General features: G+C 50.7%; 1 protein-coding gene across 13 annotated transcripts in view; it reads left to right on the top strand.

Moving 5' to 3' along the window:
- The window catches only part of ACACB (acetyl-CoA carboxylase beta), a 140,861-nt gene that overhangs the window by 77,461 nt on the left and 37,632 nt on the right, over positions 1 to 25,768 (top strand). For 9 of the 13 annotated variants that reach the window (XM_058281504.2, XM_071209829.1, XM_058281509.2 and 6 more), the window contains 14 exons: positions 82 to 185; positions 1,105 to 1,186; positions 3,715 to 3,860; positions 5,958 to 6,108; positions 7,419 to 7,553; positions 9,094 to 9,240; positions 11,050 to 11,238; positions 13,170 to 13,270; positions 15,822 to 15,910; positions 16,007 to 16,131; positions 20,001 to 20,114; positions 20,320 to 20,433; positions 20,919 to 21,008; positions 24,653 to 24,771. In XM_058281504.2, coding sequence (XP_058137487.1) covers positions 82 to 185; positions 1,105 to 1,186; positions 3,715 to 3,860; positions 5,958 to 6,108; positions 7,419 to 7,553; positions 9,094 to 9,240; positions 11,050 to 11,238; positions 13,170 to 13,270; positions 15,822 to 15,910; positions 16,007 to 16,131; positions 20,001 to 20,114; positions 20,320 to 20,433; positions 20,919 to 21,008; positions 24,653 to 24,771 — 1,706 coding nt within the window. Of the gene's footprint in view, positions 1 to 81; positions 186 to 1,104; positions 1,187 to 3,714; positions 3,861 to 5,957; positions 6,109 to 7,418; positions 7,554 to 9,093; positions 9,241 to 11,049; positions 11,239 to 13,169; positions 13,271 to 15,821; positions 16,132 to 20,000; positions 20,115 to 20,319; positions 20,434 to 20,918; positions 21,009 to 24,652; positions 24,772 to 25,768 lie in introns of all 13 variants that reach the window. The other 4 variants (XM_058281500.1, XM_058281501.2, XM_058281499.2 and 1 more) reach the window with 1 other exon arrangement.

The following is a 25,768-nucleotide window of genomic DNA, read 5'->3' on the forward strand; positions in this document are numbered from 1 at the left end:
TCCCTCCCCTGGGCCCTGGAGGCCCCCAGCTTCGTTGTGGATGCAGTTGCCATGGATACAGAAGCATTGTGCCTCTCCTAGGCTGAGAAACCGGACATCATGCTTGGGGTGGTGTGTGGAGCCTTGAACGTGGCGGATGCGATGTTCAGAACCTGCATGACAGATTTCCTCCACTCGCTGGAAAGGTACAGTGAAAGGGCGGGCCCTTCGTGCGTGCCTTATCTGGAAACAGATGGGTTGCCCCGCAGTCAGTGAACCCTCCTTGCATGCTGAGAAATGCCTCGAGCAGCTGTCAGTGCAGCACAGATCTGTGCTGACATGTGGAAGTTATATAACAGGACTCAGGAGTTCAGAGTCGAAGGACGTGGCTTTGATAAGCAGAGCTGGCAAAAGGTCATTGCTACGCCTGGTTTCTTTCCCAGACTCTCATCTGAATCAGAAAATGACTGTGTGAAATGGATTAGAATGGAAAGTGGCTGGGTGCTCCCTGGTAGCCTGGGGTTTCTCGCCCTCACCGTTGACATTTTGGAATCGGATCATTCTTTCTAGTAGGATGTTTAGCAGCATCTGTGGCCTCCACCCACCAGATGCCAGTAGCATGTCCTCAAGTCATGACACCCAAAAATGTCTCCAGACATTGCCAGATGTCTCTGGGGTGGGGGGACGGGGATGTATGGCAAAATCACCCCTGGTTGATAAGCACTGGAATAGACATGTGAAGCTACCAAAAAGATTGAAAGGATGGAAGTTTTAGCACTTCCAAACGTTATCAGGCTCAAAGTTCACGCATTGGTTTCTTTCTTGGGCAGGAGACAGCCCCATTTATATGGGAATTTTTCTGAGAAGACACCATTATGGATTTTGCTCCCTGAAAAGCATTTTTAAAATTTCACGTCCTTCAGCCACTGCCGTTTCCTTAAGTTCTAAGAAGTGGCTGGTTCCTTGGGGTTATCCACGTTCTTTGCCCATGACTCAGATTTAGCTCTTTTTTAGGCACAGTCAGGTCTGTCGGCGCAGAGGATAGGAAGAGCTGGGGCGAGTTTGTAAAACGGAGGTGGTGGCCGGCCTCCCCGAGGCTGACTGTGGGGCCGTCTTCTCTTTCAGGGGCCAGGTTCTCCCAGCAGCCTCTCTGCTCAACATTGTGGACGTGGAGTTAATTTACGGAGGCATTAAGTATATCCTCAAGGTAAGGCCCCCCTGTGTTTCGCGGATGTCTCCGACCCTCTAAGATGTGGAGTTTTTTTTCTTCAACAAATTGTCCCCGGAGTGGGATTTCTCACTCGTGTCCCCCAGGCCTCCCTGTACAGCGCTGTGGCCTTCACACTTTGGGTTTCGGAACAGGCAGGGTTGAGTGGGACGTGGCGGACGGGCACGGTGGAGGTGAGCAGGGCCCCTGCTGAGCTCGGGAAGGGTCCATGTGCCTTTCCCAGAGCTGCGAGTCCCCTTCCTTCTGTGGCCTGGACCGAGAGTCAATGGAGGCATTTCTGGCCCCTGCCAGGCCCTCCCCAGCAGCCCTGGTGCGCCCTCGGATTGCTCTCCTTAGCCGGAAGCACCACGTTCCTCTTGTTGGGCCCTGTGATGCCAACGAGAACATTTGAGCTGTGCTGGCAAGGAGCAGGGTGCGGGGTCTGTCGGCGTGCGCGAGCCGTAGTGGTGGGGCCTGGGGCCTCGGCATCGCCCAGGAACCTGGCCTGCCCGGCTCACATCTGGGGAGGGGAACGAGGACAGAGTTCGTGTCAGCCTCTGAGGCTGAATGGCTTATTTTTATTAAAAAAAAAAATTTTTAATTGCATACAGAATTCCCTTTGTTTAACTTCAATCATGTAGGACTTTATTAGGAAAAAAACAAAGAAAAATTAGAGTTGCCTTAGCTTCAGCAATTCAAAATTGACAGTTTTTTTCCCTCCTAATGTAGAGAATCCAGAGTATATCACAGTAAAAGGAATAAATTCTTACAACAGGATATACAAAAACATTTTGAAATTTTTTTTCATCTACTGATTTTTAGATAAAGAGGAATTTTTTTAGGAATAATTTATACACAGAGAGTCATTTTATGTAACAAATTGGCCATGTTTCCTTTTTTTTTTTGAGGTCTTGTATTGAACCCAGGACCTCGAATGTGGGAAGCCGGCACTCAATCACTGAGCCACATCAGCTCCCCTGAGTTGGTTTCTGGTTTGTTTTTGCTTGTTTGCTTTTTTGTTTGTTTTATTCTAGGAGGCAGCAGGAACCGAACCTGGGACCTCCCATGTGGGAAGCAGGCACTAAACTGTTTGAGCGACATCTGTTCCCCTTAAACTTTTTTAAAAAAGAAACGTTTTTTAAACAGGAAACTCAGAAAATGCATTCCTTGTGATGCGTCTGTTCTATTGTGTCGTCTGGTTTGATTTTTGTCCCTGAGGTAGACAAGCTCTGGCAGTCCTCTCATGTCAGCCTTGCTGGCTTAGAAAGCAGACAGTGCAGAATGGTTTCTTTTTGAAACAGCTGAGCACACGTGGAACTCCCAGCTTTGGAGAATTTCAGGCTTAGTTCAGCCCAATGCCCATGGTGGGTGGGCAGGGAAATGTGCTCTGAAAACATTCCTGCTTCCCCCCACAGTGCTTCTTGACAAGCTAGGCTCCTGAGACCCCCTCCCCAACTCAATCTTAAATGGGCCTCGTGCTCATTGTAGAAAGTTCCAAAATTTCAAGCAACATCAGGAATCAGAAAAACCCCCACATGTTGACGCCTCGAGGCCATTGCTGGGCATTTTTGCTGATGTCTTTTCAGTTATTTTTTTCCTTATGCATGATTTTACCAAGTTGTGAGCATGTGCAAATACCGTTTTACTACTTTGATAGGATCATGGGATAAAGTCTCCTCATGTTATTCACATTTTTCTTTAGCATCATTTTAATGTTTTTTGAGTGCTGTCTGATAGAATGTTCTCGGATGATGGAAATGCTCCTTGTCTGTGCTATTCGATATGCTGACCACATGTGGCTACTGGGCCCTTGAAGTGTGGTTAGTGTGACTTGAGGAACTGGACTTTTTATTTTAATTTCAGTTAATTTTAACTAGCCACGAGTGGCTCGGGGCTACTGTATTGGACAGTGCAGGTCCACAGTGTTCCACTGCAAGGTTGTTGACAGATTTGGGTCTAATTTTTATTGTTGTAAGTTACGTTACAATACATATTCCTGTATGTCTTGCTATCTTTTGTCCCCAGATAATTTATTATATAGGTTTGAGAGTCCTTTGGGGTGTTTATTTGCTGATAGAGGACTCACGTGTTGAGCCAAGGATCAGTATTTCAGCTGGATTGGAATGTAGAGCCATGGCTGAGCCCTGGCCACATGTGCCCTCACTGTCATCCCAAATTGCTTGGGCAGAGCTGAGTCTGGGCAGCAGACCCTGGTCCACTTCCAGGCCACTATTGGAGCCGTCCGGGCTTTCTCACACGTGGTCAGTGAGAACTGGCCAGATGGACACCGCGTTTGTGGCCGTTACCTTTCCCCGAGGCAGGTGTGGCTTCCTGAAGCCAGGTCTGTCCAGCCACGTGTGCCGTTCCTTGGGGTAGTGAGGGCTGGGCCCGGAGAGGTATCTGCCCTAGCAGCGTCACGCTGGACCACTGGTCCTTGCTGGTTTTCTGGGGGGCCGGGGGGCACCCTGGGAGCCTGTGGACTGGCAGCGTCCAGCATCCAGGTAGTGGCATCGAGCCCGTCCCCACAGGTGGCCCGGCAGTCGCTGACCGTGTTCGTCCTCATCATGAACGGCTGCCACATCGAGATCGATGCCCACCGGCTCAACGACGGTGGGCTGCTGCTGTCCTACAACGGAAACAGCTACACCACCTACATGAAAGAGGAGGTTGACAGGTACGTGAGGCCCCCGCTTCCCACCGTGGACTGGGCACACAGGGCCAGCTCTCTCCGTGGGAGGTGGGAGTACAATGCCAGGGTGCTTGCATGTCTAAATTCTGGGAGAGATTCACGGAGAGATTAATCTCCTGGTTGGAATTCCATTCAGCTGACAGATATTTATGGAAGGCTTTGGGAGGCACTTTTCTAGCAGCATAGAAGGATTCAGAGCTGAATAAGGCACAACTGCCAACTCCGCTGCTTACAGGCCGGAGGCCTCTGACCCACGTGTCCAAACACCCACCTAAGGACAGGCTTGGATTAGACATGTCCATCCAATGCAGCTGTTTACTGAGCAGCTACTCAGTAGTCCAAGCCTACCAGGCACTGAGCTAGGTGCTGCGATAACCCCATGGCCCCTTTCCCATGGAGTTTATGGCTAATTTGGGAAGACTGACACATTAAACCAGCATGCAGTTGTAGGAAAGATTGCTCTGCTCCTTGAGGGTGGGAAACACGGGGTGTCTTGGGAGCACTTCATGGGAAGGGTCTCAAAAGATGGTTCCCAAAGGCCCCCTGGCTTCAGTGTGTCTGACCGAGCATTCTGAAGTCATACAATGAAATGTAGGTGACCACTGGCCAGGAAGAATAAAGAGGGGTGCCACTGGCCCCCTAGCACCTGAAAAAGCTCTGGTGAGAGAGTGGGGATTTATTCCCTACTCCATCCGTGATGTTTTAGAAGAAGGCAGACTGGATTGTGCCAGAGCAACTTTTTATTATCTCTTTTAAACTCACGTTCTATCTGCCAAAAATACTCAAGATTATTATTTGCCCCACCAGTGGGACGTGCTCTCTCTAGTTCCATTGGTAAACACTTACGTTGAACAATATTGTATGATTGCTTTTTCTGTGGCAGGTCTGATGGAATTATGCTAGCACGAGGAAACAGCTTTCACACTCTCTGAATCTGTTTTAAGGGTTTCTCCCCCTCTCCCACCAAAATAATGAATTTGTGAAAAATGCTGAAGCATGGTAGGATTTTGTGCAGTCAAACCCCTCAATGAAAGGATAGTTTTGTCAAATATTGCATGTGAAAATAAGGAATAAAATACGCGGGAGCATGGAAGAAAAAAAATCATTTCTAGGTGGGTAATTGGTACCTAACAACCTGGAAAGACCCAGATTTAACAGGTATGTGTGCAAGCGGTTCTGCTCAGGGTTAGGTTTGCTTCAGTGTCTCCAAGGAGGGAAAAATGGGTTGCAGACCTGCAATTAACCCTTTCCTTCCCACAAACAAGGAGCCTGTCAGCTGGTACGGAGAATGCATTTGACATACAAAGCAGCCAGTTATGATCAAAGCAGCACAGGCAGGGCGCAGGTGTAGCTCAGTGGTTGAGCTCCTGCTTCCCATGTACAAGGTCCTGGGTTCAATCCCCCAGTACTGCCTGAAAAATAAAAGTGCTATCATGAGTCAAACCTTGACGTTCCAGTCTGGTTTGATCTGAGTGCAATAGAGTATTCAAACCATCTTTACTTTGAGCTCTGGGTGAGTAAAATATAAGATAAATTTAAGTATGTCTTCATCATAATTATTTAAGAAAAAAGTTACACTTCCCAGTGCAACCATCTTTTAATTCAACCAATGTTTTTAATGACCAGCTAAAATTGTGTCCTTAGAGGGAAACCATTTTTTTATCAGAGGCAGCCAATTGGAGATGTTTTGTCCTATTTAAACGTCTGCACTACAGAGCATACTTCAAATACAAATATACAAAAGGACAGCATGACTCACTGTACTTCCCATATGATCTACTCATTCTATAGTAAATTTGCATTATTTTACCTCTTTGTAAAGTGCATATTATTTTTAAAAACTGTTATCATTAAAAAAAAAAAAAGGACAAACATTCAGTCAGAAAAGAGTCACACCTTTTGCTCCCTAACTCTCTCCCAGTATCTCAGCATTAATCATCCAGGGCCATGATTTGGGAATGTAGAGTCCCTGAAACTGGACTCAGGACTGCCTTTAGGAAAGGGAAGATGATGTTGAGAGCCTCCCTTGGACAAACTGGGCTGACGGTCCTCTCCCACCTCCTCTCACCCCTCCCCTCCCAGCTACCGGATCACCATCGGCAACAAGACGTGTGTGTTTGAGAAGGAGAACGACCCCACGGTCCTGAGAGCCCCCTCGGCAGGGAAGCTGATGCAGTACACGGTGGAGGACCAGGGCCACGTGGAGGCTGGGAGCAGCTACGCAGAGATGGAGGTGACGGGGAGCTGGCCCTGGGGGCTCTCTCCTGGGGGTGTGGGGTCTGCGGCCAGGCCCCCGCGCCCAGCCAGCTGGCGTATGCTTCCGTATCCAAGGCAACAGGTCTCACCTTCCTCCTTATGCTCACCTTTCACCTTGGCCACTGTCTGCAAATTCCTAAGGATGATAGAGCCAGTGTGTGTGGTTTGACCCAAACTCCCTGCGGTATTTAAAGAGAAAACCTAAAAAACGCACCTCTTCCTGGGAATAAAGACTCATTAACAATAATGATGGTACCAACTGAAAAAAGACACCAACCCTGACGGAGCAGTTCTCAGGTGGCAGGTGCTGTTCTAAGCATCTCACCTCCATCTTCACTTCTTTAGTCTTTGCAGCGATCTCATGAGGTGAACACAAATATGATCTTGTTTTACACATGAAGACTCTGAGACCTGGCAGGCAAAGGAGCTCACCGAAGGTGGCACAAAGTCAGATTCACACCTGGACAGGCTGGTGCCACTGTTCCTGTTCTTAAACTCCATTCCATGCTGCCAAAGAAAATAATAATGTTAATGGCAACTGAAATACAACTATAGTAGCTAGTGTTTACTGACTTTCTGTTCTGTGCCCAGTGTTTCATCTCATTTAATCCTTATGAGTGCCCCTTGAAGTAGTCCTGTCATTATGCTCCATTTTACAACTGGGGAAACTGAGGCCCAGAGAGAGAGGAAGGGACTTGCTGGAAATGAGGTGATGAGTGGGGGAACCAGTCATTTATATCAGGCCCAGCTGACTAGTGCCCAAGTTCTCAACTGCTAAGCAAAAAGCAGCATGGACCTGACTGGGTGTGCGGCCAAAACCATGTAATAAAACTCACCACCTGCCTCATCCAGACACCCAGGGAAGGCAAAGCAAGGGGCCTGGCTGATGATCATACCGCAGGCAGGTTCTTCATTTCACAAAGTGATTCCCAGAGGGTTTTTTGGTGCCTTTAAAATAGGAGCCATTCGCAAAATGTCTGATATACACATCACCGTTTTGGAACATGGATATCAATCACCCTACATAATCTGATTTAACTCTGCTTTTCTAAGAGATAGGTCTTACTTTGGTAATAAATACCAGTTTCCAGGTTTTTAAAATAGGCATAGTAAGTACCTACTTCCCACTCTGACTTTGGAGATTGAGATAATCCATGAAAAGCCGTGTCCAGCACCCAGGAGGCTCCCTGTCCATGCTCATTCACTCCATCCTTGCCATTTGCTACTGGCCACACACACTGGCCGGTCCAGGTGGGGCTCTGCCTCACTTCTTTTTTTGCCAAACAGGTGATGAAGATGATCATGACCCTGCACGTGCAGGAAAGCGGCCGAGTGAAGTACATCAAGCGCCCGGGGGCTGTGCTGGAAGTTGGCTGCGTGGTGGCTCGGCTGGAGCTCGATGACCCTTCCAAGGTGCACCCGGTACGTGGCAGCCCGGCATGACTGCCCCGCCCGGCAGAGATGAGGAGTCCCAGCTGGGCTTCTGCCCCCAGCTGCCCTGAAGGCTGTGCCCTCCCTGGCTTGGCTCCCACTCAGCGGCTCTCGTCCTGCGGAGAGTCAAGCGCTGTTCTCTCGGGCCCTGTTCTTTCCCTGGCCTTTGAGGTCCTGGGTGGGCTCCTCTGGCTTCACCCTCCCTCCCTCTTCCCCTCTCTCTGGAGCCCGCCAGCCCTGCCCACCAGGGGGGTCCGCCCCCGGCTGTTTGCAGGGCTCACCCTCTACCCAAATGCCCTCCCCACAGTGGGGCCTTCCTCACTATTTTTTTTAGGAGGTACCAGGGAGTGACCCTGGGGCCTCATATGTATGAAGCAGGTGCTCAACCACTGAGCTATACCTGCTCCTCTTAAAGAGACTTTTATTTAATTACTTTTGGGTTTTTTTTTTTTTCTTTTAAAAATTCTGGTAAAATATAACCAACTTAAAATTTACTATTCCAAGCCTTTTAAAGTTTAGACTTATTTTTAAGAACAGTTGTAGATTTACAAAAAAAACCCACAGAAGGTAGTATAGAGAGTTTCTCATCTACCCTATGCTCAGTTTCCCCTAGTATTAGCTCCATGCATTAGCTTGGTACATTTCACACTTCATGAGCCAATGTTGTTACATTATTGCTTAAGTACTTACTTTAATCAGATTTCTGTAGTTTTTACCTTATGTCCTTTTTATGTTTCAGGATTCCATTCAGAATAGCACATGGCATTTACTTGTCCCCATCTTCCTCTTCTACTTTATTGTCTCCAGTAGCACTTGCCATCACCAAATGGAATTTTCTCCAATAGCACTTGTCATCACCACATGGTATTTTTCTCCAATAGCACTTGTCACCAGATGGACTCGATAGCATTGATTTTTCGCTTGTTTATTGTATGGCCTCCACACGGAGGCAGTGATTTTTGTCTTTCTCTCGTGCTGCTAGGTCCTTAGTGCCTAAAACAAGGCCTGACACAGTCTACAGATTTGTAGAATGAACTACAAGATGAATAGATGAATAGATATGTTACCCCTGGGGGAAGCTCTTTACTTTTCTATTCCGTTATCCAAGGCTAAAAGTTTATGATTTACAAAAATCAGACACATTCATATGAAGTTTGCATAAATTTTTATCCTACTAGGTGTTTATCTTTGGGATTCAGTGGAATATGAAAGTACAATAGAGAGAGTCTGGAGATAATCTTGATTACAGAGCCAAGGAGAACAAACAAACAAAATCTATACCCTCCTCCCCAAATTGATTGGGGACCCAAACGATTTACTATGCCGTTTGCAAAGGGGATGATTTGAAAAACCCACATTGGCGTGTGAACTTAGCAGTTTATCTCTCCAAGACAGTGTTTTCTCCTGCCGTTTTCTCAGGCTTGCTCTGAAACGGATCCCGTAGGCTGGGAGGTGTGCCTCTTCCGTCGGCTCGCCTCTTCTCACTCAGGGATTCTGTCGTCTCCTTGACCTCTCGGTTGCTTCCCCTCAGGCGCAGCCATTCACAGGAGAGCTCCCTCCCCAGCAAACTCTGCCCGTCCTCGGGGAGAAACTGCACCAGGTTTTCCACAACGTCCTGGAAAACTTGTCCAACGTCATGAGTGGCTACTGTCTGCCAGAGCCTATTTTCAGCATCAAGGTTAGTGACCTGAGGAGAGTGGGTGTGTTCTCTTCACTCGGATGTGGGCGCCTGGCAAGGACAGGAGGGATGGAGAGGGCCTGGCTCAGGGGTGGAGCGCCTGCTTCCTGTGTGCAAGGTCCCGGATTCAATCCCCGGGACCTCCTAAAAAATAAAAAAAAGTTAAAGATTTTTTTAAAATGAAGGAAAAGAAACAGAAGGGCTTTATTCAAGAAAATGGCTTGTCCCTCTTGTCTCCTATAGGACTTGTTCCCGTGAACGCTCTTGATTTGACTGTAAACATTGGTGCCCCTTTAGTGGTGCCTGCAGCTCAAGACCAAAGTGGTTAACTAGGTTAGCTAGAGTAGTCACGGTGGGTCAGAATTCTTACTGTGACAGCGAGGAATGCTCTTTGTTCAGAAGTACAACTGTATTTGTCATCTACAATCCCAGCATCCCGGTGTCTACTCCCTCTGCACAGAAATGAGGTTCCCAAACTTGAGGACCTCTGTGTAGACCCATGACGCTAAATTTGACCTCACTAATGATAACATCTCATGGTGATAGTGATGATGATGAAGACGATAAAGATGATAACGACAATAGCCAGCTCTTGTCTAGTACATACCATGTGCCACCTGCTGTGCTCAGCACTTAAAATGTAGTAAGTGATGTAATCCTCCCCAAACCCCATGAGGTAGGAACTGCTATTACTCCCATTTTACAGGTGAGGAAACTGAGGCAACGAGAGGCTAAGAAACTTGCCCTACTTCTCACACGAGGCGGCAAAGCTGGGATTTGAACCCCGGCCATCTGGCTGTGGAGTCTGCATTCCTAATCCCTGCGCTGTGCTGGATAGTTGTGATTGTTATCATTGCAACCCTTATTTGGTCTTTGCACTTGCCGGTGATGTGCGGCATTTCTTTTTTTTTTTTTTTTTTTTTAAGATTTATTTTATTTATTCTCCCCTTTGTTGTTTGCACTCACTGTCTGCTCTCCTTGTCTATTCGCTGTGTGCTCTCTGTGTCTGCTCGTCTTCTCTTTGAGAGGCATGGGGAACTGAACCTGGGACCTCCCGTGTAGGAGAGAGGCGCTCATTTGCTTGAGCCACCTCAGCTCCCTGCTTTGTTGTGTCTCTCATTGTCTTTCCTCTTTGTGTCTCCTTGTTGCATCAGCACTGCGCCCACCTGTTGTGCCAGCTTGCTGTCTTGCTTGTCTTCTGTAGGAGGCACCAGGAACTGAACCCAGGCCTTCCCGTGTGGTAGGCGGGAGCTCAATTTCTTGAGCCACATCCGCTTCCCCAGCATTTCATTTTTAAACCTCACAACTGCCCTATGGGGTCAGCACTGTTACCATCCCCATCAACATTTTGGTGTCTGTGACATCTCAGGAAGCAGGTGTTAAGGGGCTCTGGAGCCACATAGCCTGGGTTGGCTCTTACTAGCTAGGTGGCTTTGGGTGACTTAAGTAACCTCTCTCTGTGTCAGTTTCCTCAGCTGTAAACTGGGAATAATGGTATATTACTTCGCAGGGTTGTTTCTGAGGCTTAACCTACAGATTAAGGATTCACAACAGTGCCTGGCACTAAGCAAGGGTCCAGCAAATGTCTGCCCTTCACCAGACCTTGTGTCTGTCCCCATCCCACGCTGGCTTCTGGGTGCAGGGAGAGGGGAGCTGGGCATTTTCTGGGAAGCCTCGTGTGCAGCGGTCCAGTCCACTCCGGCCTGTGCCAGGGGCTGCCGGCCCAGGTCTTTGGTCATTTGCATGCGTGGGGCCTGAACGGGCTGAGTGGTGGTGGCCAAGAGCCGACGCCGAGGTCCCCCGTTGCAGCTGAAGGAGTGGGTGCAGAAGCTCATGATGACCCTCCGGCACCCATCACTGCCACTGCTGGAGCTGCAGGAGATCATGACCAGCGTGTCGGGCCGCATCCCCGCCCCCGTGGAGAAGTCGGTGCGCAGGGTGATGGCCCAGTACGCCAGCAACATCACCTCCGTGCTGTGCCAGTTCCCCAGCCAGCAGGTACGTGGTGGGCGCCGGGGCCGGGTGCCTCCTCGGAAACGTGGCTCCCGGCCAAGCTGGGCTCCAGGAGGCCCTCTTACATCCTGAAAGCTTGGGGGCGGAGGGCTTGCTCTCGAGCCTTCGCTGCAGGGTCCTGGCTTTTTCGCCGAAGCAGCAGTGGTTGGGATGAATGCAAACGGTTCTCAGGCTTCACTCCACACAACCGGGACTCAGAATCGGAGGAAGCAATTTGGTGCAAATAGACTGAGCATTTTCTAAAAGCAAGTTGGCTGAAATAAGTAGGGGAAATCATGGGATTTTCTTACCGGTTCGTAGCTTCTTTCCCTTTGGTGTTTGTGCGGCCATAATCGTTAAGAATGGAAGCAGGGTGGTATGGAAACATTGCTAATCAGTCTACATTGGCTGTGTTCTGTTCTTTTTTTTTAAAAGATTTATTTTTTATTTATTTCTCTCCCCTTCCCTGCTCGCCCTCTGTCCCAGTTGTCTGCTCTCTGTGTCCATTCACTATGTGTTCTTCTGTGTCCACTTATATTCTTGTCAGTGGCCCAGGAATCTGCGTCTCATTTTTTTGTTGTTGTTGTGTCATCTTGCTGCATCAACTCTCCGTGTGTACAGCGCCACTCCCGAGCAGGCTGCGCTTTTTTCACGCAAGGCGACTCTCCTTACGGGGCGCACTCCTTGTACGTGGGGCTCCCCTACGTGGGGGACACCCCTGCACGGCGTGGTACTCCTTGTGCTCATCAGCACTGCGTGTGGGCCAGCTCACCACGCAGGTCAGGAGGCCCGGGGTTTGAACCTTGGACCACCCATGTGGTAGGTGGATGCTCTGTCACTTGAGCCACATTCGCTTCCCTGTTTCGTTCATTTTTACGGTCGTGGCTTTCATCAAGCATTTCAGAGTTAATTGCTTTTGGAAGAGCTCATCTGCCTATTACCTTCCTGCCATCTGTCTGGCTGAAAGGGCTCCCTCCCACCCACATGTTCGTGATTTGGGAAAAGTTAGAAGTCAGCTTAGATCAGGCCATTTCTGGAGGCCAGCCACTCTAGAGGATGAAATATTATTTAGCAAGAAAAATGAATTAACTGTGATACGTGCTACAAGTGATGAACCTTGGAAAACATTATGCAAAGTGAAAGAAGCAGGCCCAGAAGACCACATATTGTGTGATTCCAATTATATGAAATGCCCAGAATAGGCAAATCCATAGAGGCTGAAAGTAGATGAACAGTTGCCAGGGCTTTGGAGAGAGGAAAATCATGTGAGTGCTAATCGGTACAGGCTTTCTTTTTGGGGTGATGAAAATGTTCCAAATTAGATATTGGTGACAGTTGCACAATTCCATGTCTATAATAATATCCAGTGAACTGTACACTTTATAAAGGAGAATATTAGGGTATGTTAATTTTATATCAATTTAAAAAAAGCAAAACTTGCAAGGACCCCAGTTGACAAAAGTGCGTGTTTGGACCTTTCAGGAGTTTGTCATTGATGCAGGCTATTTTTTTTCCTTCAAAAATATTTTTGTGCCAGTTACTATATACCAATAAGATTAAATCTAATTTTAAAAACAGGAAAACCAACCTTCCCACCCCAGCACCCCCTTTTTCATTTGGGCTTGGACATGATTTTCTCCTCTTTCCCCAGAGCCGTTCATATTTGTGCCAAGGTATAACGGGCTTACTGCCATGGCTGTAACTCCGAGCTCTCAAATTCTGCAAGCAGCAGATTGGGATGGACCGGGCTGGGGCTGGGTGGCCTGACGGCTGTGTCTGGGTGGCCCGAGGGCTGCGGGGCTGGAATTTCGGGTCTTCGGGTGAGCCTCGGATGGAACCTCCTTGGCAACAGGTGGTGGGTCCTCCGGGTGACTTTGGTGCAGTGACCGGCCCGCCTAGTTGTGAGTGGCCAGACCTGTCCTGTTTTCCCCGTCCAGATAGCCACCGTCCTGGACTGCCACGCGGCCACCCTGCAGCGGAAGGCCGACCGTGAGGTCTTCTTCATGAACACCCAGAGCATCGTGCAGCTGGTGCAGAGGTGAGCGCTGGGCCCGCCGTGGGCTGTGCCGGTCAGACCCATCTGCCCTGCATATTGCACCAGGGTGGTGCATGGGGTGGGGGGGCTCTCTTTTAAACGCAGACTAAATCCAAGTGACAGTGTGGGTGGGTCAGAGACCCCACGTGCCACCCTGGCACTGCACTTACTAGCAGTAGAACCCCAGGCAAAGCACTTGTCTTGGTAAAATGGGGATTAATACGCTTGACAAGGTAAGGCACCTTGAGCTATGAGTGGAGTAATTTGGTAAAGTACTGACGTAGCCAGTCCTCAGTAGCAGTAGGTTTGATGATGAGCCAAGGCAATGAAATGACTTCAGACATAGCGAAGGACTCTACACGCCCTTATCATTGTGGTATCACTTATCACTAAGGAGAGTTGAGGAAAATTTTGTGTTTTATCTCAAATGGTTGTGGAGTCTGCCCAGAACTATTGTGATGATAAAAAGAACTGCCAGGAAACAATGTGACTCAACCGATTGGGCTCCCGTCTACCGTATAGGAGGTCCGGGGTTCAATGCCCAGGGCCTCCTGGTGAGGGCAAGCTGGCCCACATGACTAGCTGGCCACGCAGAGTACCAGCCCATCCTGGAAAACTGCCTCACACAGGAGTGCTGGCTGATGCAGCAAGATGATGCAACAAGAGACACAGAGGAGAGAAAATCAGAAGACGAAGCAGAATAGGGAGTTGAGGTGGCACAAGAGAGTAATCGCCTCTCTCCCACTCTGGAATGTCCCAAGATCATTTTCCAGAGCCGCCTAATGAGAATACAAGCAGACATACAAGAACACACAGTGAAGGGACACAGAGAGCAGACAACGGGGGGAACGGAAGATGGAGAGAGAAATAAATAAAATAAATCTTTAAAAAAAAAAAAAAAAGGACTGCCATTTGCATGAAAAAACATCCACCTAACAAGAATGTTTGCTTATGAAGACAGAGTCAAAGCATTTTCAGACTTGAATGAGTCAATTCAGGGCCTCTTTACCGGGACACCAACGTAGATGTGAACAATATGGGACTGTAGAAGGAGGTTTCCCTTTTCAAAGAGCTCCTTGGCTAACGGGAACACACATTGACAGTATGGATTGCAGTTGAGGAAGGATGTTTTAGTGTGGCTTCCCCACAAATTAAGAGGCTCATAGCCAGAGACTAAGAGGGGGAGTTCCTCCCCAGAACACATATGCCCCAGACAGCTAACCTTAAACCCATCCCGCAGCTTCAACGAAACAGACGCTAGATTAATCAAATTCCCTAGCAGATTTCTCTGTATCGAAAACTAATACATGGAGGCGGACTTGGCTCAACGGTTAGAGCGTCCGCCTACCACATGGGAGGTCCACGGTTCAAACCCAGGGCCTCCTTGACCCGTGTGGAGCTGGCCCACATGCAGTGCTGATGCACACAGGGAGTGCTGTGCCATGCAGGGGTGTCCCCTGCATAGGGGAGCCCCACTGCAGGGAGTGTGCCCTGTGGGGAGAGCCACCCAGCACAAAAGAAAGTCCAACCTGCCCAGGAATAGTGCCGCACACACGGAAAGCTGATGCAGCAAGATGATGCAACAACAACAACAACAACAACAACAACAACAACAACAACAACAAAGACATAGATTCCCAGTGCTGCTGACAAGGATACAAGTGGACACAGAAGAACACACAGCAAAATGGACACAGAGAACAGACAACTGGGGCGGGGCAAGGGGAGAGAAATAAACAAAAAATAAATCTTTTAAAAAAAAAGAAAAGAAAACTAATACCAAAGCTGTCCCACCTGGTGTTTTATTATTATTATTATTATTATTATTAAATCACATTTGGATGAGTCTTTTAGGTTCTTGCTGTCTTTTGTTGTCATTTGGTGATGCTGGTGGAAGAGGGGGTGGTAAGCTGGTCTTTGCTTCCCTAAAATTCAGTGTCCCATCTCCTAAGAAACTTGAGTCCCTGTCTTTAGATATGCTTAGAAGAGGGAATGTTTTGGGAACCACCCAGGTTAAAATTTATGTTTTAAAGGGAAACAAAAATTCTTGAGGGGAGCAGGTATAGCTCAGGTGGTTGAGCGCCTGCTTCCCATGTACGAGGTCCTGGGTTTGATCCCTGGTACCTCCAAAAAAATTTTTTTTGAGGGAGCTTTTGGTAAATGTATTTCAAACTTCAACTGTCTTTAAACACTAGATGGTTACTTGAGATCTTTTGTTAAAATTGGCTGCCCCCTTTCATCATTCCAACTCCATACTTTTGTCCCTCTCTCTGGGGATGGGCTGGAGCTATCTGAAAGCCCAAGCATGAGCTCTCCCCCAGCCCAGACCCCCATTTGATGTGTGACCCCAGACAAGTCACTTCTCTCTGTGCTGCAGAGTTTGCACAGATGAACTAAGCCACAGTCCCTTCCCAGGCCTGAGCATTAGGGAGTGCAGCCTATACTACTTCATTCATTTCTCCCTCCTTCTGTGAATCCTGGAAGTCCTGGCTGGAGATGTGCAGGCTCTCCAGGAAGGGAGGCCGAGCATCCACGGAGTCCCCTTCCTCCCCAGATACCGCAGCGGGACCCGCGGCTATATGAAAGCGGTGGTGCTGGATCTCCTGCGAAGATACCTACACGTCGAGCACCATTTTCAACAAGGCAAGACGCCCCGCCACCCCCAGTGCTGCCACCGAGCCCACGTGGTGGGGGGGAGCCCGGGCCTTACCTGTCTGCGCCCTGCGTCCCCCTCTGCAGCCCACTACGACAAGTGCGTGATAAACCTCAGGGAGCGCTTCAAGCCAGACATGTCCCAGGTGCTGGACTGCATCTTCTCCCACGCGCAGGTGGCCAAGAAGAACCAGCTGGTGATCATGTTGATTGTAAGCAGGGCGCCCTTTACCTGGAGCCGGGTGGATCGGGGATCGGCAAACTTTTTCTGGAAAGGGCCACAGAGTAAATATTTCAGACTTCATGGGCCATGTAGGCTCCGTCACAGCTACTCAACTCTGTGGTATCTCACCATAACAGTACCTTAATGAATGGGCGTGACTGTGTGCCAATAAAACTTTATTTACCAAAAAAAAAAAAAAAACAACAAAACGGGTGGGTGGAGACTGGCCCGTGGGCCTTAGTGGGCCGACCCCTGGAGGGCGAGTGTGATTGGCTTACTGTGTGCCAGATACCCCTAAAGTGCTTTATAAATATTAACTTTCAAGTCCCACAGCAACCCTAGGAGATGAGAGCTGAAGTTGCTTGCCCAAGGTCACCTAGTTAAGTGCTAAATTTAGCGTTGAGGGCCGTAGGAACTCTGTCATATCAATCAACTCTTCGGTTGTTGCATGAAAGCAGCCGTGGATGGTAAGTAAATGAATGAGCTTGGCCATGTTCTCGTAAAACTTTATTTACAAAACCAGGCTGTGGGCCGTGGCCTGGAACACCCTAATGAGATGTCTTCGTAAGCATTGATGTTTTTGTTAAGAAGTTATTTATTTATTTATTTTTAAAGATGTATTTATTTATTTAATCATCCCCCCCCCATCCCCTGTCTGTTTTCTGTGTCTTTTCGCTGCGTCTTTTTTCTTGTTTCTTTGTCCGCTTCTGTTGTCATCAGCGGCACGGGAAGTGTAGGCGGCAGCTCTCCTTACAGGGTGCACTCCTTGCGCGTAGGGGAGCGTGGGGCTCCCCTACGCGGGGGACACCCTTGCATGGCATGGCACTCCTTGCACGCATCAGCACTGCACATGGGCCAGCTCCACACGGGTCAGGGAGGCCCGGGGTTTGAACCGCGGACCTCCCATGTGGTAGACGGACGCCCTAACCACTGGGCCAAAGTCCGTTTCCCAGGAAGTTATGTTTTAAATCTCCCAGTACAGCAGCTCTTAGGTCCTGGCTGCTCCTGAGACTCACCTGAGGAACATTTAGAAAATACAGATGCCCAGGCCCTACCTTTAGTCAGTTAGAGCAGGGTTTCTGGAGGTGGGACCCATGGGTTTAAAAGATTTAAAAGGTTGTTTAAAAGGTCTCCAGTGGGAAATTTGATCATGGACTATAGATTAATAGAGGTGAATATTCAAGTTCTCAGGTGTTTTAATGATTCTGTAATTAGGTGGGAGAAGGTCCTTGCTTTCAAGGAGATACATGTAGAAATAACTGGGGTGAAGGGGTGAAGGCTCATGCTTCCTGTAGCTGACTTTCATAAAAAGAAAAAGTGTGTGCGACGTGTACACACTTACTAGAAAAAAGCAAAAAAATGTGGGACTGCAGTAAGAGTTTTAACAGTTGGCGAATCTTGGTGATTAGTATAGGGATCTCTGTGTACTCATCTTCAGTTTTTTTGTAGCTTTGAAATTTTTCAAAATTGAGCTTGCTGGGGAGGCACCCCAAGTCCCAAGTGATTGCAGTGTGCAGCCAGGACGGGTAAATGTTTATGCCCAAGGAGATATTTACTCTTCGGGGAATTCTATCGCTAACATAAAATAGCTCTTTTAAAAGCACCTTCCTTTGACCAAGTTTTTTAAAGCTTACCGTTTTTGAGTTTTCATAAAGCCAGGCACACCTGTAGACAGCTTGCCAAAGGTTCGTGGTTGGTCAGTGGATTATTCTGCTTGTTCATTACTCTTTGTGCACCTGTCAACTCTCCTGTGGACTTGAAGTCACTAAAAAGCATGTGTGTCCAAGGACAGTCTGGGGAAAACAGCTGGAAGGGCTCCCAAGGTGGAGAGCTGTGGCACTTGCCTGGGGCCTCTTGGGTGAGGGAGACTAAATCCTTGAGACCAGGTGCGGTTTGGGCATTACATGTGACTCTCTTATTCTTGGTTCCGTTTGCTGGAAAATGGTGACCTCTTTGCACCTGGCTACTCGTGCCTGGGGTCTTGGTGCCTCGTAGGTTTTCAGCAAAGACTCGTTAATGAAATCATTACTCTGAAATGAATTTTTTTTGTTGAGTCTTTAAGGGGACTTAGTTTCTGAGTGCAAATTCAGTGGTTGTAAGACATTGCTAATGACAAAACAGAGAAAACAAAACATTGTCCTGTTAACTAAGAAATATGAGACTCCTTCGTAGGAGTTACCGAGACAGAATAGTAGAGTTTCAGGTTCATGCATTTAGTGTGTGGGGTCACATTTAAAAATCTTCCCACAGGGAAACGGACTTTGGCCCAGTGGTTAGGGCGTCCGTCTACCACATGGGAGGTCCGCGGTTCAAACCCCGGGCCTCCTTGACCCGTGTGGAGCTGGCCATGCGCAGTGCTGATGCGCGCAAGGAGTGCCGAGCCACGCAAGGGTGTCCCCCGCATGGGGGAGCCCCACGTGCAAGGAGTGCGCCCGTGAGGAAAGCCGCCCAGTGTGAAAAGAAAGTGCAGCCTGCCCAGGAATGGCGCCGCCCACACTTCCCGTGCCGCTGACGACAACAGAAGCGGACAAAGAAACAAGACGCAGCAAATAGACACCAAGAACAGACAACCAGGGGAGGGGGGGAAATTAAATAAATAGATAAATCTTTAAAAAAAAATAAAAAATAAAAAAATAAAAATCTTCCCACAAACTCTTTGGGGCTCTTTCAGCTCTGAGAAAAGCACTAGCCTGGCCAGTGGGGGCGTGTCCTTGGAGCCACGAGCCTGGCGTGATGGTGGACAGGAATGCCACCTGCCCCTAGGGACAAGAAGAAAATCCGGATTTGGGAAGGAGAGATGGTCTAGAATAATTTTACGTGAGAGTTCATCAGCACTGACATGCTTGTGTTTGTGTACATGCATGAAGGATTAATCAGTTACAGTTTTTTTCTGAGTATAAAAATAGTGTATGTTCATTGTAGTCAATTAAGAAAATGGAGAAGCACATGCAAAAGAACTGCCCCCAGCCCGCTGGTCTAGTGACTTCCAGAACAGTCGGCTGGTGCAGGGGTTGTGAGGCACGTTACGCAGGCCTCCCCTTTCCGATTGGTTGGTGTTCGGTGGGTATTGAGGGAGCACCTGCTCTGGGCTGTTCCTGAGCCCTTCTTGCATTCAGGGCCTAAGAGGAGATTGCAGGCGAGCCACCCACAGCTCCGGTTTCCCGCAGAAAGCTCTGTCATTCAAAGTGAAGAGGGATGAGCACACGGATCCAGCATCCTTCCCGCTTCCCCTGCAAGCTTCAACTCCCGATCCCAGGAAGCCATCCTGGACCTCCTCATCCGCCGGATGCTCCCCCCACGGCTCCTAGCGCAGCTCACCACCCCCACAGGGGCACCCTACGTGGCCCTGACCCTTTGTGCCTGACTCCTTTGGCGAGCCACTGATGGCAGAGATGGGAATAAGAGGCCCAGGGTCTGGGATGGCCTAGGCTCGGGGAATCCTGGCTCTGCCATGCACGTGCTTGGTGGCCTTGGCATGAGCCATATCGCCTCTCTCAGCCTCAGTTGCCTCATCTGCAAAATGGGAATCATAATAGCTCCCCAGAAGGTTGGGGGAATTTGAGGAAATGTACGTGAAGGGCCTAGCTGCTTGCCTGGCACCTAGTAATACAGTCAGAGCCTTAGTTGTACTTTTCTTCCTCTTAGACATTTAGGGCATGTTTTCAGGATGAATGGATGAATGGGGGGTGCACGGTGGAGGGGGTAAGGAGGTAGGTGAATCGGGCAGAGCGGGCACGTTCGGAAGGCCGAGCAGCTGTCTGGTTTGCTGGGGCCGCCGCGCTCCGTGGCAGAGGTGCTCGCCAGCCGTTTCTCTTGGGCAGGGAAAGCCACTCGGGATTCTGTTTTTGGCCCCCAAAGGATGAGCTTTGTGGACCGGACCCTACCCTGTCGGACGAGCTGACCTCCATCCTCAACGAGCTCACGCAGCTGAGCAAAAGCGAGCACTGCAAGGTGGCGCTCCGCGCCCGACAGGTGGGGCTGCGGGCGTGGCCCACCTCACGCGCCCCCATGCGTGATAGCCGCCCCCACCCATGCGCGCGAGGCCCCCAGTGCTGGCGTGCCTCCCCCTCGTGCACGGCGCCCTCGTGTGGAAGCCCCTCGTGCTTGTCTCCCCCTGCTGACCCCCCACGTCTGACCCGCTGAGACCGGCTCGCCGGCCCCTCTGTGCACCCCGCAGGTCCTGATTGCCTCCCACCTCCCCTCCTACGAGCTGAGGCACAACCAGGTGGAGTCCATTTTCCTGTCTGCCATCGACATGTACGGCCACCAGTTCTGCCCGGAGAACCTCAAGGTGCAGCGTCCCCTTCCTCCCACCTTCCGCGAGCACACGCCGTGGCCCGGGTGGGGTCTGGGGCAGGGATGGGCTCCCCACGCCCTCGAGGTGCCCGCAGCCAGCACGGGGCCCCGTCGTGGAGCGGGCAGTTCAGTCCTGGCGCAGGGGCAGCCGACGGTGGGCACCGGGAGGCTTAGGAGAGGTGGCCTGGAGCGCAGCGTGGAGAGTGGAGGGCGCGATGGGGTCATCTTTCCAGGCACCCCCGATCTGGTGCTCATTGACAAGCTCCCAGGGAGCCCCGAGGGCGGCCGCCTGCCTGGTTTCCTCCACTTCCCCGCCTCGCACAGTACCGCGTGAGAGAATGAAGCGCGTGTGCTCCAGCGTCGCAGCATCTAACGATAGCGCCGCCGCTGACCTCCTCTCGGCTCCCTCCCTCCCACTCAGCTATCGGTTAGGACTTGTTAACGCTTTCCCCTTTTTTTTCCTTTTTCTATGTCCTGTAGAAACTGATACTTTCAGAAACGACCATTTTTGACGTCCTGCCCACTTTCTTCTATCACGCCAACCAAGTCGTCTGCATGGCCTCCTTGGAGGTGAGTAGGAGAGGCCCATGGGACCACGTTGACAACGACCGTGCCCACCCTAGCATTCCCTGACCCTGGGCCAAGTGCCTTTCACACACGGTCTTATACTTCTCCCCGTGGGCGGGTCCTGTTGCTGACCCCATTTTGCAGGGGGGAGACTGAGGCTCAGAGAGGTCAAGTGACTTGCTCCAGGTTTCACAGCTAGGAAGAGGCAGGACCAGCATCAGACACGGTCTGTCTCCAGCGTCCTCGCTGGGTGCCACTGTACTCTTGTCTGTCTTTCCAGCCAGGCCCGAGCAGGGCACGCTTAAATGCTAACCCCCGAGAGCCAAGCCCACCCCCTTGTTCAAACCTCTGGACTCACTGGCACTGAGCTGGAAGTGCCTAGGCGATAGCTTAGGCTGACTGCCTCGTGTGACAGGGGCAGAGCAGGGCAGACTCGGCGGCAGAAGTCAAGGTGGGGGGTTCCTCGCTCCCCCTGCAGGCTTCCACCCGGCTTCAGGGGCCAGGTGGTGCCTGGGAGATGGTGGTAGTGGGCCACATCATAGATTTAGGAAATGGACATAACTGACAGGCTCTTCAAGAATCTTTTCTAGAAACAGGAGTTGCCATCTTGTGTTTTTGACTCGTTTCTCTTCCCCCCTGGATCATTATCGTTGCTGGCGGTTTTTCATCATTTCTTTATCCGCAGTGCTCAGAGTCTGGGTCACCATGTGCCCCACTTTGTCTTCTGCCACCTTTTAGACCCTGTGGGTCACCTGCCTTGATGCCAGAAGGCTGAGTCTTCATGAGATAATTTTGGGTGTGGGGCAAACGAGAGCCACTGACTCTCCTGGCCCTGCAGTTTCCCCGCCTTCCATGGTCTCAGCTCTGGAAGAATCCTTGTGGGGCCCCATTCTTTGTCTCCAGCAGTGATACCCAGGACAGCTCGTCATGGTTTCTTTTTAAAGTGTCAGAGCATATTGTCTTCTATTTCTCTAGGAGTCTCTTGCTTTCTTCATTCAGCAGGTTTATTGAACGTAATCCGTCCTTCCTTCATGACTCAAGGAGAACATTGTGAGCATATGATTTTGAGACAGCCCGTGGAGAGTTTTGTCCCTGCTTGAAATGTCCCCACATTGGGGGTTCCCAAGACCACCCCCAGGTTCACTGATCCCTTAGGAGGACTCAGTGTAGAGTCGTACTCACAGCTCTGATTCATTACAGCGAAAGGACAAGCAGCCAAATTGGCACAGGGGAAAGCTGCGTGGGGTGAAGTCCAAGGGAGAGCAGGCGCTAGCTTCCCAGAGTCCTTTCCCCTAGTGGGCGCTAGCTTCCCAGAGTCCTTTCCCCTAGTGGGCGCTAGCTTCCCAGAGTCCTTTCCCCTAGCGGGCTCTAGCTTCCCAGAGTCCTTTCCCCTAGCGGGCTCTAGCTTCCCAGAGTCCTTTCCCCTAGCGGGCTCTAGCTTCCCAGAGTCCTTTCCCCTAGCGGGCGCTAGCTTCCCAGAGTCCTTTCCCCTAGTGGGCGCTAGCTTCCCAGAGTCCTTTCCCCTAGTGGGCGCTAGCTTCCCAGAGTCCTTTCCCCTAGCGGGCTCTAGCTTCCCAGAGTCCTTTCCCCTAGCGGGCGCTAGCTTCCCAGAGTCCTTTCCCCTAGCGGGCTCTAGCTTCCCAGAGTCCTTTCCCCTAGCGGGCGCTAGCTTCCCAGAGTCCTTTCCCCTAGCGGGCTCTAGCTTCCCAGAGTCCTTTCCCCTAGCGGGCGCTAGCTTCCCAGAGTCCTTTCCCCTAGCGGGCGCTAGCTTCCCAGAGTCCTTTCCCCTAGCGGGCGCTAGCTTCCCAGAGTCCTTTCCCCTAGCGGGCGCTAGCTTCCCAGAGTCCTTTCCCCTAGCGGGCGCTAGCTTCCCAGAGTCCTTTCCCCTAGCGGGCGCTAGCTTCCCAGAGTCCTTTCCCCTAGCGGGCGCTAGCTTCCCAGAGTCCTTTCCCCTAGCGGGCGCTAGCTTCCCAGAGTCCTTTCCCCTAGCGGGCGCTAGCTTCCCAGAGTCCTTTCCCCTAGCGGGCGCTAGCTTCCCAGAGTCCTTTCCCCTAGCGGGCGCTAGCTTCCCAGAGTCCTTTCCCCTAGCGGGCGCTAGCTTCCCAGAGTCCTTTCCCCTAGCGGGCGCTAGCTTCCCAGAGTCCTTTCCCCTAGCGGGCGCTAGCTTCCCAGAGTCCTTTCCCCTAGCGGGCGCTAGCTTCCCAGAGTCCTTTCCCCTAGCGGGCGCTAGCTTCCCAGAGTCCTTTCCCCTAGCGGGCGCTAGCTTCCCAGAGTCCTTTCCCCTAGCGGGCGCTAGCTTCCCAGAGTCCTTTCCCCTAGCGGGCGCTAGCTTCCCAGAGTCCTTTCCCCTAGCGGGCGCTAGCTTCCCAGAGTCCTTTCCCCTAGCGGGCGCTAGCTTCCCAGAGTCCTTTCCCCTAGCGGGCGCTAGCTTCCCAGAGTCCTTTCCCCTAGCGGGCGCTAGCTTCCCAGAGTCCTTTCCCCTAGCGGGCGCTAGCTTCCCAGAGTCCTTTCCCCTAGCGGGCGCTAGCTTCCCAGAGTCCTTTCCCCTAGCGGGCGCTAGCTTCCCAGAGTCCTTTCCCCTAGCGGGCGCTAGCTTCCCAGAGTCCTTTCCCAGTATATCCATGTTGGACGTGCTTAATCCCTCCAGCAACAAGCTATGACCACTCACTCAAAGTGTCCACCAGCTTGTTGGAGATCAGTGCCCAGGCTTTTTACTGGGGTCTAGCACAGACCAAAATTCCCAACTCTGGGAAGGAAATGTTTCCACCAATGATTCAGGCACAGTGAGCCATTCTTTTCAGAGAATGATGGCAATCCCCCTAAAATCCAAGTTCCCAGAGCCCAGCCAAGAGTCGACCTTGCACGTAGCCCGCTGCGCTGACACCCTCCTGTGCAGTCCCCGCACCCCACTCAGTTAATAAATGCCGAGTGCTTGCACTCTAGACCTCCCTGTCCTTTGGCAGCCCCTGCCACATGTGGCTCTTGAGCACCTGAAATGCGGCCAGTTGGAATTGAACTCTGTTGTGAGTATAAAATACACACTGGCTTCCAAAGACTTAGTATGAAAAAAAAAGTAAAATGTTTCAATCAGTCGCTTATATTGTTTACATATTGAAATGATAGTATTTTGGGATATTTGAGGGGAAATAAAACATTAATATTACCTTTTTCCTTTTATTCTTTTAAAAATGGCTGCTAGAAAAAATTTAAAATGACAGATGCAGCTCGTACTATATGTCTGTTAGACAGCACTGCTTTAGAGCAGGGGTCAGCAAACAGCAGCCCACGGGCCAAATCCGGCCCACTGCCTGTTTTTGTAAATAAAGTTTTATTGGAACACAGCCATACCCATTCATTAGTGTTGACTGCAGCTGCTTCCCAGCCACAACAGCAGAATTGAGTAGTTGGGGCAGAGACCGTATGGCTCGCTATTGACCAGCAGGCCCCTTTACAGGACGCTTACCAACCCCTGCTCCAGAGTTCAGGGAGTAGATTTTGCGTAACTAAGTAACCTCCTGAGACGTGAATGAATGTGCTCTTAATGACTGTTTGGAGAACATCTCGGGTACCTTCCAGCCTCAGTTTCCTCAGGTTCTGCGGACACCGTTCGTGCCGTCTGAGCGGACGTGCGCCGTGCTTTGCTGCAGGTGTACGTGCGGAGGGGCTACATCGCCTACGAGCTGAACAGCCTGCAGCACCGGCAGCTCCCAGACGGCACCTGCGTGGTGGAATTCCAGTTCATGCTCCCGTCCTCCCACCCAAACAGGTAGGTTCCCAGAGATGTGTGTCTCTTCTCCCAGACCTCTGTGATTCCGACTCTAGAAGGACCCAGCAGGCGTGTCTGAGGACAACGCTGGGAAGGCATCAGGAACCCCTTTTGGCCCTGTATGATCTCCCCAAATCTCCTCCATCAAAGGGAGCTAATCCAGGGCTGCCTCAATGACCTGCTCTGTCGGTGTGGCAGCCACTACCCACGTGCGGCTGTTTAGGTAAAATGAATGAACATGAGATGACATTTCAAGTTCATTTCCTCAGTCACACCAGCCACGATTTAAGTGCTCAGCAGCCCCACGTGGCTCGTCACCACCATCTCGTGGAATGTTCTCTTGGACAGCACTGCCACAGACCACTGTGAAGACTAAACGAGACGAGAGATGGAGGCTGGCACGCAGAACGTGCTGGAGGAGTATTAGCAAGCACTGCGATTGTTAACGATTGCTGGCATGTTGTGGGTCAGCTCGACACTGTTTCCCTGCTCTGTCTCATTCAGCCCTCACCGTCTGTTTGCCAAAAACGCATTCGCGTCCGCCTCCTGCCTCACCTCGTTGTGCTCCTTAACACCGAGCTGGGATTTGAGCCGGGGCTCGCGGTCAGCTCAGCTCTCTCTGCAGCACCTGAGCGGCCCCCCAGGAGCCAGCTGCAGGGTCATACTTCCTGGCCTTTCCACCAGCCTGGTGGCCCGGAGCGGTGGTTTAGCAGACCTCAAGGAGGGACATCTTGGTGTGTCCGTGCTGCTCACTCACCATCTCTTTTTTGACCCACCTTTTTTCAGGGCCTGAAGTCCCCTTCTGGTCAGGTAGAGTGCAACGCCTGCTACGGCAGTTCTCTCTCCCAGGACTGGAGGGTTGGCTCTCTTTCACTCTTCCTCGTCTCCCTGTTTGTGGTTCTCTTGGGGGTTCCTCAAAGCCTGGCTCGTGGCTAGAACAGTCTCATTGTGATCTGGGGGTTCACTGATCAGCTCTTGTATCTATCAGGGCAACAGG

The sequence above is a fragment of the Dasypus novemcinctus genome, chromosome 19, assembly GCF_030445035.2.
Source record: "Dasypus novemcinctus isolate mDasNov1 chromosome 19, mDasNov1.1.hap2, whole genome shotgun sequence".
Classification (NCBI taxonomy): domain Eukaryota; kingdom Metazoa; phylum Chordata; class Mammalia; order Cingulata; family Dasypodidae; genus Dasypus; species Dasypus novemcinctus.